The 11,472-nt window shown below is 45.5% G+C and overlaps 1 protein-coding gene across 1 annotated transcript in view; it reads left to right on the forward strand.

Moving 5' to 3' along the window:
• The first annotated feature begins 2,061 nt into the window (after nucleotides 1-2,061).
• Nucleotides 2,062-11,472, forward strand: part of DYNC1LI2 (dynein cytoplasmic 1 light intermediate chain 2) — a 22,604-nt gene continuing 13,193 nt past the window's right edge. Inside the window, exons 1-4 of the mRNA XM_081806491.1 lie at nucleotides 2,062-2,217; nucleotides 2,394-2,467; nucleotides 4,757-4,873; nucleotides 9,413-9,643. Of these exons, the coding sequence (XP_081662617.1) occupies nucleotides 2,111-2,217; nucleotides 2,394-2,467; nucleotides 4,757-4,873; nucleotides 9,413-9,643 (529 nt within the window). The 5' untranslated portion in view covers nucleotides 2,062-2,110. The remainder of the gene's footprint in view (nucleotides 2,218-2,393; nucleotides 2,468-4,756; nucleotides 4,874-9,412; nucleotides 9,644-11,472) is intronic.

An 11,472-nucleotide genomic window follows, 5' to 3' on the forward strand; every position in this document is an offset into this window, starting at 1 on the left:
CTGAGATAGTTCTTGGTATTCTACATGATCAACTCTCAGACTGTAGTTAATATAGTTTATGATTTACAGATTATAATTTTAATTAATTTCTATTTTGTTCTTAGGCTTTTATTTTTAACCCCACTACAGTTAACTCAGGAGTCTCTTAAATTTCATCTTGCTACATTTATTTACTTATTTATTTTTTAAAAGATTTTATTTATTTGACAGAGAAAGACATAGAGAGGGAACACAAGCAGGGGGAGTGGGAGAGGGAGAAGCAGGCTTCCCACGGAGCAGGGAACCTGATGCAGGGCTCGATCCCAGGACCCTGGGATCATGACCTGAGCCGAAGGCAGATGGTTAATGACTGAGCCACCCAGGCGCCCCATCTTGCTAGATTTAATCTGCACGCAGTTTGTCATCCAGTATATTAGGCATCCCTTCCTGCTTCAGGTCATCCACAGCGTGAGTGTGCTGCTGCTTTCTCATCCAAGTCACTGATGGCAACTTGAGTTGGCTGGGCCAGGGTGAGAGGTTGGGCAGGCTCCTAGCAGCCTCTGGTTGTCCCTGCTCATTGGTCCCCTCTGGGCCTGGTCTTTAACTTGCCTCAATGCTATCATTCAGCTTACATTTTTCACTTTCTTATCTATGATGTGAATTGCCAGATGCCCTGTTGAAAACTGCAGTTGCTGTGTCTGCAACATCCTCCTGCCTGGTATTCCTGCAAAAAAGAAAAAGACTGTAAATCTAGTCCTATCTTTTCCTTTTCCAACTGGTCACATTAGAGAATTTTACCTAGGGCTGATAAGTTCACTGGCCTGTAGTTTTAAACTCCATCTTCTGTCCTGTGAAAATTCAGATTTATGACTTGTAACACTTTCAGACTTCCAAGGGTGTAACTCTTAATAGGTTTTCACTCTCATTGTCTTGTTTGAACCTTACATTCAGGTTGGCAGATGCTATGCCCATTTGTTGGATCCTGTAACTCTTGCTGCCAACATTTGGCAGAGCCGGATCAGAATTCTGCTCATTTGAAACTCATGTAGGTGGTTGCTTTTCCGCCATATCCCACTTCCTTGTGATATTTAGAAATGCCTTATAAAGTGAGTTGTTTGAGGATAGCAAGATCCCTCAGAGGCCACACCTAAAGTTAAGCTGGATAGGTGAAATGGACTTGTTTTTTTCCCATTACTTTATTTCCCCTTGTCGCTTCTTGACCTTTATCCTTCACATCTTTTTCGTTCCTTCAACCCCCCACCCCAAGAAAGGAAATTAAAGCTGCCTATTTGTGGTGTGAAATGCTGGCTCCCTGGAAATAACATTTTTTAAAAACCCGTTAATAAACTCGAGTGCATTGTTTACTGCAGCAAAGATCACTGCCTTGCAGTTTTAATAGGGTCAAGGAAAGAGGAGTAGAAAAGCGGGCTATTTATGAGGATTTGAGGGTCTAGTTTAAGGTCGATCTTTCAGTGCGGGGCTTGGTGAGAACTGGGCAGAGTTCATGATACAATAGTTTAAACTCAGTGAATAAGATTGAAGTACTGGAATGCTATCTTCTGGCACTGGGGTCCTCGGGAAGGTTTCTTAAGCTTTCCAAGCTTCAGGTTCCTCGTCTGTGAAAGGGTTAGATACATTCAGTGAGATAATGTGTGACTGTGGCACAGGTAAGCGCCAGATAAATGGCGCTGTCGTGCACTGGTCTCACTCCAAAGCCTGAACTGTTCGCGCCAGCCCACTTGGCTTCCTGGCCCCCGACGGCGCACCGCGAGCGCGGAGCGGGGCGAGGACCCCAGGCCGGGTGCCGCTGCGCCCCTTGGCCGGCAGAGGCCGCCCGCGCGCTCTCCGTCCGGGCGGTTCCCCCTCCAGCCGCCGTCGCCTCTCTGCGCATGGCTGCCCCGGCGGCCGCCTGACCGCCGCCCACCTTCCACCACCGCGGCGGCCTCACGACCCTGTGGGAGCTCGCGGACATCGTGGGCCCGGCGGAGCGCGGCGGGCGGCGTGGACCCTACAGGGCGGGCGGCGTGAGGTGTGGCGTGGGGGGCGGCGGGCGGCGGGCGGCCCGACCAGGGTCCTCGCGGGTCCTCGGCGGGCCCGGGGGAGGGCCCTCTTTGTGGCTGCAGTTGGCAAGATGGCGCCGGTGGGGGTGGAGAAGAAGCTGCTGCTGGGTCCCAACGGGCCCGCCGTGGCGGCTGCAGGCGACCTAACCAGTGAGGAGGAAGAAGGCCAGAGCCTATGGTAAGACAGCGAGGCGGCCGGGCCGAGCCGGCTGAGCCCAGGAGGGCGCGGCCGGGCGGGGAGCCGGCCGGACTGGACTGGACTGTCTGATGGTCTGACTGGCCGTCGCGGGCAGGGTAGGTCCAGTCGGGTCCAGGCTAGCCCCGGGGCTGACCGCTTCGCTGTTGTCCCCATAGGTCCTCGATCCTGAGCGAGGTGTCCACCCGCGCCAGGTCCAAGCTGCCGTCCGGCAAGAACATCCTGGTCTTCGGTGAGCGCCGGAGGCGGGGCGTTGCCCGGGGAGCTGGGGTGGGCGAGACGGGCGCCCCTCTCACAGGTCCCAGCCTCTCTCTCCCCTGCCGCCTGCCCGCAGCCTGCCTCTCCCGGGAGGGCTGGAGATCCTGGCTGGACAGCCGGAGGATGGCCAAGTCCACCGTGCCTGAGGTTGGGACATCTCTTTTGGAGAGTCCAGTGATGCTGGCATGGAGTTGTCGGCACATTCCTTAGTCATTTGGCCGCAACATCAACCTTATTTTAAATGTCCCTGATTCCCTGCGCTCATAGCCTCGAAGTTCACCAAATTGCGGATGGGGTGAGGGAGGGTGAGAATATGAGTAGGTTAGGTGAAGGAGGTGCGGGAACGAGATGACTTGGGGTCAGGGCTAGAAATGACACCGGGGCCATTCCTTCATCTTCATAAGTAGTGCACAGTCGGGGAGACCCTGCAAAGGACAGTAGGTCTTGGAGTCCTCCCTGGGGATTTTACTGCATTATTCCAGCCCTCCCTGCTGGGTCAGGTCCCTTAGTGTGTCTGGTCTCAGTTCCTTCTGCAAGTGAGGGAGTTTGATCAGGTTCATTCATTCAGGGAACCCATTTGTTGAGCGGTTCCTGTAGGCTGGGCACAGAGACAGCACAGATATCTTTCAGACTTTGCACAAGAATCTCAGGCTAATGAGAGACTGATAGGTTGGTAATTGTGCAACACCATGTTGGCATGGCAAGATGACTGTGGGAGCATCACATTGCTTGATGTTTTGCGGGAGGGTACTTTTGGTGTCCGGTGTTTTGAAGGATAAGTGTCAACATGAAAGGGTACAGCAGGTTAGTGTTTGTAGGAACACAGAGGTGACAGGAGGGTGTGGGGGGTTGGAAGCTGCCAGAAGCTTCTTGTGGAAGGTGACGGGTGAAGTAAGTTGGGGCAGATTGTGGAGGACTGAGGAGTTGATGCTTTTTCCTGGAGACCCCTCAGTTTCAAGGCCTTTTGTTTCCCCTCCATCCCCTAATCCTCCCGGCAATAGCTGTTAGGGTAATTTTGCCAGTGTTTTTGAGGGAAGTTTATGGTCTTTAGGTGATAATCACTACAGAAGGTAATAGAGGAATAGAGGACCGTTAGAGATCCTCATTAAGTGGGGCATCAAGGTCACCAGATCTGTGTTTTAGAAAGGGAATTCTGGCAGCAGAGTTGCAGGTGACAAAAGTGAGCAGATATTGAAGTCAGGCTGACAAATGTTCACCATGGCCCAGAAGGGAGTATCTCTGTGTGGAGTATCTGAATGCAGTATCTCTTTGTGGAGTATCTGAATGCAGTAGTGGCACTGGGGATGGAGAAGAGGCCTTTGATCTGTGGAATGCCTCTCAATTCTCATGTCCTGTAATTCCATATTATTAAATCCCAGGGGTGCCTAGTAATGTTTCTGGGTGGTGGTTTGTCTTAATGTTTAAGGTTTCTTTTTCGGGGGTGGGGGTGGTTGTTAGTTGGTGGGAGGGGGATGAGGAGGAGCTTGATAATTACTGAGACTGTACTTAAGAGTTTTGCTCAGGTCTGTAATTATTTTCATCAGTTTCCTAGCCTCCAGGATGCTTATGAAAGAGAGGTACTAAAATCAAAAGTGAATAATAGTTTCTGTTCTTCATGATTATGAGGCAGGATCAGACTTTTTTTTAGTTCCCAGTTCCTGGCTTTAAGGTTAATTTTACTTTGAAGATTTCTTGCTTTTCTTGTAGTAAAAGTTTATTTTGTGAGAAACTGACTCCACCTTTTACTTTTACTTCTCCAGATGCATGTCTTACAAATTGTAGGTAGGGCCTGTGGACCTGCCTTATTCTGTCCCTTGTGAAATAAGGATGACTGCAGTAGAATATCATTTTAGATCTTGGAATTTGCCACCTTTATCACCATCCCCCCACCCACTCTTACAGCAAAGCCTACTTTGTTTTTTTTTTTTAAAGATTTTATTTATTTATTTGACAGAGAGAGAGGACAAGTAGGCAGAGAGGCAGGCAGAGGTAGAGGGAGAAGCAGGCTCCCCGCTGAGCCGGGAGCCCGATGCGGGGCTCGATCCCAGGACCCTGGGATCATGACCTGAGCCAAAGGCAGCCGCTTAACCAACTGAGCCACCCAGGCACTCCAAAGCCTACTTTGTTTATGATGAATGCAGGTCAGATCTCAGCAGCAGGCTTTGCATGAAATTCTTAGTTGTCACTTGTGTAAGTGTCAATACTCCCCGTCCTTGCCTAGAATAAACAGCACACTTTGCCTTCTTCTGTATATCGTTTGTAGGTGAAGATGGCTCTGGGAAAACAACTCTCATGACTAAACTTCAAGGAGCTGAGCATGGCAAAAAAGGAAGAGGCCTAGAGTATCTCTACCTCAGCGTCCATGATGAGGACCGAGACGGTAAGTGAAATGTTGATCCGTGGTAAGGGGTATATGCATGTCTCAGACTCCGTGGTTGTGGCTCCTGCAGTGTGTCTAGGCATTCTCACTTTTCTGTTTAGTTCTAAGAGAGTTAGTCACAGGGCAACAGATGAAATGTATATCTTTGCAGGACTTTACCACTTTTTTTTTTTTTTTTAAGTTTATTTCTTTAAGTAATCGCTACACCCATCATGGAGCTCAAATTCATGACCCTGAGATCAAGAGTCGCATGCTCTTCTGACTGAGCCAGCCAGGCGCCCCAACCCACTTTTCCCTTTTAGAGTATGTTAATAAAAATGAGGAATTGGGACTGTTAGCTATTGCTCTGGGTAGCCCCTAATTAAAAGGAGATATTGAAGGTAAAGTTTCAAATGCACATAAAGGTAGTAAGAAAGATGTTCTTAAAAGCTTTGGAAAAAATAAATACATAAAGGCTTTGAACCTTTCTATGAGAGAAATGCTTGGCAGATTGATTTGGGCACATTGTTACTCTGCCATGTCCTAGTGGAGAATCTGAAATTCGTATGATTCAGAGAATAACAGCTCAGTAGATATTCACAGTAGAGTTTTTTGAGTCTTTTTGTGACAATGTAGAAATGCTGATTGCCTGTGTTTCTTTCAGTGGAGGAAATAGAGGCTTGGAGGTGATGATGTTCTCTCTTAATTCCTTATCTCTAGAATATGGATAGTAATAGTTTCTACCTACAGGGTAGTTGGAAATATGAAAAGTACATGATAAGAAAAGAAAAGTACAGGGGCGCCTGGGCGGCTCAGTTGGTTAAGCGACTGCCTTCGGCTCAGGTCATGATCCTGGGGTCCCGGGATCGAGTCCCGCGTCGGGCTCCCTGCTCAGCAGGGAGTCTGCTTCTCCCTCTGACCCTCCTCCCTCTCATGCTCTCTGTCTCTCATTCTCTCTCTCGCAAATAAATAAATAAAATCTTTAAAAAAAAAAAAAAAAGAAAAGAAAAGTACATGATAAGCACTCTTATAAAGATTAGATATTACTTAAAAATTCTTTCTTAAAAGTATAATGATGAGTTGGATTGGAGTAATTGTTTTTTGTTACCACTACTCAGTAATACCTCTTTTATAAACTTTGAAGCTTTATGAATGGCTCTAAAACAAATAATCATTGGTGCCTAGGTCTTTTCATTTGTAAGAAGGTTATTTCATCTAAGGGTGAAATACCTGTGTTAGATTACTTTATATTTGCCTTTACCCATTTAAACAGTAAGGATCATAGTATAAGGGTGATTATATAAAGGAGCAGATCCCACCACCTCTGGTTCCCCATTTCCTTAGTGCTAAAATGAAGAAGATGGACCCAGGTCCTTTCCAGCAATATAATTCTTTGATCTCCAAAAGTCATTTAATAGAGGTCATGGATAAGGATCTCTTATTAAATCTTGGAGACCTGCATTCTATTAATGTTAACTGAATGGTCATTTTAGAACCCCAGAGGCCTGATTCTTGCTCTTCCTCTCCTAGCTTCCTTTGCCATGCCAAACATTGCCTGAAAGTTGTGAGAGAAAGGTAGGAGGTAGGCCTGGTGCTGAGGGCTCTTCTTAATAAGGAAGACAGGCATTCAGGTGCTCAGCTGGGCCCACCAGCATCAGTGTGGGTAAGTCTGGGACTGAGGGGCCACTGGGCCAGGCTTAGAGGGCTTCATATTGTCTGAGTCCTTTGCATCCTGTTTTTGTTGGGCAGCATGGTTATTGTGGAAAGCACTTGGGCTTTGGAGCCACCAGAACTGGTTCAGAGTCCTGCTTCTATAATCACTAGTTGTGACTGACCTAAGCCCTCCACACCTCCATTTCCTTATTTGTAGAATTGAGTAACAATACCTATTTTGTAGGTTGATGGAATGAGAGGTGGCTGACTACTTGAGACACAGTGGTAGCTCCAGTACCCTTTTGAAAGTACAAAACCTGGTGTAAACATTCTGTGAACCTGTGTAGCTTCTTGTGTCAAGATGGCATAAGCATATATCATGCCAAAGCATCATACTAACCATATTCACTTGCCTTTGAATTGAAGAACGTGTTAACATTTATTTCAGATTCCTTAAGGTTGCCTTAAAAATTTCCTGGTCTCTGCATTTTTAGGCCACCTACTTGCAGGCCTTTTTTTGATGGAGGAGTTGCCTTACCAGTGATTAGTTATACATCTTTCATCAGTAGTCTTTTTTATCGTGTGATGTGAGTGGGTTATAAATAGTACATTTTGCAGACAATCACACAGGTAGAGAAAATGGTCTCTGGCTTGTCCCTGGTTTGTGGTGGGGCATGACACGTCAAAGAACCACTGCCTCCAGGGTTGTGGGCATCCGTTTAACATCACATGTGGTGTGTGTGCTCTCCATGCGCATGGCTGATTATGTGTAGTGGGCAGTGGGAAGAGAAGCTGAAGAAAGGAACCATGCCTGGTGAGGGGAAGGCATTAAAACCAGTGGGCTTCAGGTACAGGGCAGTATCTTTCAAGACATCCACAGAACCCAAACCAAAATCACTGTCTAAAATGTATTAGAGGGGTGCCTGGGTGGCTCAGTCTTTAAGCGTCTGCCTTCGGCTCAGGTCATGATCCCAGGGTCCTGGGATCGAGCCCCACATCAGGCTCCCTGCTCGGTGGGAAGCCTGCTTCTTCCTCTCCCGCTCCCCCTGCTTGTGTTCCTGCTCTCGTTATCTCTGTCGGTCAAATAAATAAACAGAATCTTTAAAAAATAAATAAAGTGTATTAGAACTTTGAAAGTTTAGTTAGGTGGAGATACTTTTTATTATACTGTTGAAATAAAGTCATGAGTATAAAATTTTTAACAGTATATGTTTTAATGAATCAATTACACAAAAAAGCATAGCTAACAGAAGATAGGTTTTTAAAAGTGTATTTTGGAATTTGTTGGGAAAGAAGTTAGTGAAATGATACTTATGATTGTAGGAGTTCTCCCTCAAGGCACTTTTATAAGAAAAGTATTTCTCAAAAATGATACCTAAAAACTTTTTAAAATAGCTTATTGTGGAGAATTATCTTCTTTTTTTTTTTTTAAGATTTTATTTATTTATTTGAGAGAGAGAGTAACAGAGAGAGAGAGAGCACGAGATAGGGGAGGGTCAGAGGGAGAAGCAGACTCCCTGCTGAGCAGGGAGCCCGATGTGGGACTCAGTCCCGGGACTCCAGGATCATGACCTGAGCCGAAGGCAGTCGCCCAACAGACTGAGCCACCCAGGCGCCCGTGGAGAAATACCTTCTATGGTTTGATAATCCAGGTATGATTTTGGAACCATGTGCTTCATTAAATGTCAGTAGTTGCACATTTGTGTGTATGTTTAACCTTTTATTATGGAAGACCTTTAAAAATAGGTACAACATAGACTTAGGATCATGAACCCCAGTGTGTGTTATTTGCCTCAAAGAGTTCCCTTAAACAGTTCTTTAGCAATTTTATTTCAACTATATTCTCACTTCTTTCACTCCACACTGGATTATGGTGAAGCAAATTTCAGACATATCATTTCATTTGCAAATACTTCCATATGTATGTTTAAAAGATAAGTTTTTTGTTTTTTGTTTTTTTAAGATTTTTTATTTATTCATTTGAGAGAGAGAGTGTGAGAGCACAAGCAGGGACCCTGGGATCATGACCTGAGCCGAAGGCAGATGCTTAACTGACTGAGACACCCAGGCGCCCCTAAAAGATAAGGATTTTTTAAAACATAACTATATTCTTATTATACCAAAAATAACTAATTCCTTAATATCACCAGGCATCCAGTAATTCTTATACCTCAATTTTTATATGTAATGATTTTATCTTGGCATTTAAACACAAAGGTCCTGTGTCTTTGGCACCGTTTGTAGTTATGTGAACTCCCTGCTTAGTGTGTCTGACAAGAAGAGCTTGTTTAACCACAGGCTCTTCGGCACAGCTTGTTGCCCCATGGATTGTTGGTAGCTGAGGAGAATGGACTACATAGACTATAGAGCAGTTGACCAGTGAACATTTTCGCTTTTATATGTATCATTTGATTCCTATTGAAGGCTAAAATGTCCTTCACTCTTTATTCCTCAGACGTTGCTGGAATCTCTTTAGATGTGGATATAATATATTATGGTAATTACAAATTTTTAAAGTGTAGATAGTTCACTAGGCACCTTGACCAAGGGTTACTGCTCACTGAACACTTGGGCTCTTTTCCAAAGAGGATTTCTTTGTGTGTTTTGTCTGGAATTCTACGGTGGTTACCTTCAAGTTCTTTTTTTTTTTTAAGATTTTATTTATTTGACAGCGCACATGAGTGGCGGAGTGGGAGGAGGGTGGAGGGAGAGGCAAAAGCAGACCCCACTAAGCAGGGAGCCTGACGCACTCGATTCCAGGACCCCAAGATCATGACCTGAGCCGAAGGCAGATGCTTAACTGACTGAGCCACCCAGGCACTCCTCAAGTTCTTCTTGATGTGGCTTTTTTCCAGCTGTGCTGATGGTTATTGTCAGGTAGTAACTTAGCTTTACTGCTTTTTTTAGATCACACACGCTGCAATGTGTGGATTCTGGATGGAGACCTATACCACAAAGGCTTGCTGAAGTTTGCAGTGTCTGCTGAATCCTTGCCGGAGACCCTGGTCATTTTTGTTGCAGACATGTCTAGGCCTTGGACCGTGATGGAATCTCTACAGAAATGGGCTAGTGTTTTACGTGAGCACATTGATAAAATGAAAATTCCACCAGAAGAAATGAGGGAGCTGGAACGGAAGTGTAAGTAAAATAGGATTTTCTTTTTTTTTTTTTTTTTTTTTTTTTTTTTAAGATTTTATTTATTTATTTGAGAGAGAGAGCACATGAGAGGGGGGAGGGTCAGAGGGAGAAGCAGACTCCCTGCCGAGCAGGGAGCCCGATGTGGGACTCGATCCCGGGACTCCAGGATCATGACCTGAGCCGAAGGCAGTCGCTTAACCGACTGAGCCACCCAGGCGCCCAAATAGGATTTTCTTAATTGGAAAATTCACTAGTGTCTTTGGATGGTTCAAGCCACCTTCCTTTTCATAGTGTCAGGAGGTTACAAAGCTTCCCTTATGGAATATGTAGTTTTGTTTGTACAGTTTATTTCAGAGTTGCTCTTGTAAATTCAGTAGTCAAAAAGTATTTAAAGCATTCTTATTCTCAAGCATCACAGTTGAAGAAAGTAAACGAATCCATATTCCTTATTATCTTCATTGGTTCTCTTTTAAAATATGGGTTCTTTCCTCACCCCTCAAATTTGGATCAGTTCTGTGGGTCTTTCCACTTTTCTGTTATTCTGGCTATTGAGTTAGCATCAGTGGGTGTGGAGGCCTACTGTGGGATCTGCAGCTTGAGTCCATTGCCCTGAGATTCCATTGAGGCCCCATGGACTCTCTTATTGAGAGGTTTAAAGGAAGCCCTACAAAAGAGAAATCTTTGAGCTTCTACCTTAGTTCATTTTGGGATCCAGCAAGTATGATTTTAGTTAGAAATAGGAAGGTCATTTTTTGTCATTAAAATGAGAGGCTATTTTGAGACTAAGGACTCCCAAGCCCTTTTGACAACAGAGAACTTTCAAATTAAACAAAGTTTGTTTTGTTTTGTTTTTCCTTATTGTGATTCAGAAGCTTATTTTTCCTTTCCCTTGCTTCTGTGCACTTACATCAGCTTCTGTCCACTTGCCAGGGAAATGGGAGGGGCAGGGGCTGGGGCTGTGGCGTGTGCAGCAGCAGCAGTCTTGGCCAGGGCAGGCTGGGCTCGGCCTGGCTTTTTGCCACAGGATGACATCATTCCCTTTAGTGAATTAATGAGGGCTTCTAGGGCATGGCACATGGGATCTTCACACTTACTGGCAGAAGGGTTCAGAAATTTTGATGTGCTTTCTAAATTGTATCTCTCACTGTGTGTCTTCCTATCATAAATTCCTCTTGCTCCTGTCCCACATTAGCTAAAACAGGGAGTTTAACATCTAATTATTTGGTTTGCTGCATACATGTGTGTTTCCCGGGTCACCCGCATGTATGCTGCAGTGGTTGTTATGCAGCTCAGCTCGTCTGTCTTCAACCACTGACCTTTCTAGATAATGCCTCTTTTTCCCCTGGAATAGAGAACTTAAAGACAACTTCTTAGAATAGTTCTGAGGCTGAAGAGCTGTTTGTCTTTCACTGCCCATTCACTGGTAACCCCAGGCTTACCCAGATTAATGGGTTAATGCCCTGGAGATTTCAGTCTCTGAATCTTTTTTCTTAGTGTTATAACCTTGTGAAGATTTTTAAAACAGAAAAAAAAAGAAAGATCAAGGGCGCCTGGGTGGCTCAGTCGGTTAAGCGACTGCCTTCGGCTCAGGTCATGATCCTGGAGTCCCGGGTTCAAGTCCCGCATCGGGCTCCCTGCTCGGCGGGGAGTCTGCTTCTCCCTCTGACCCTCCCCCCTCTCATGTGCTCGCTCTCATTCTCTCTCTCTCAAATAAATAAATAAAATCTTTAGGGAGCCTGGGTGGCTCAGTCGGTTAAGCGACTGCCTTCGGCTCAGGTCATGATCCTGGAGTCCCGGGATCGAGTCCCGCATCGGGCTCCCTGCTTGGC

Source organism: Leptonychotes weddellii, chromosome 16 (genome assembly GCF_054177405.1).
Source record: "Leptonychotes weddellii isolate Sample4059 chromosome 16, ASM5417740v2, whole genome shotgun sequence".
In the NCBI taxonomy this organism is placed as follows: Eukaryota; Metazoa; Chordata; class Mammalia; order Carnivora; family Phocidae; genus Leptonychotes; species Leptonychotes weddellii.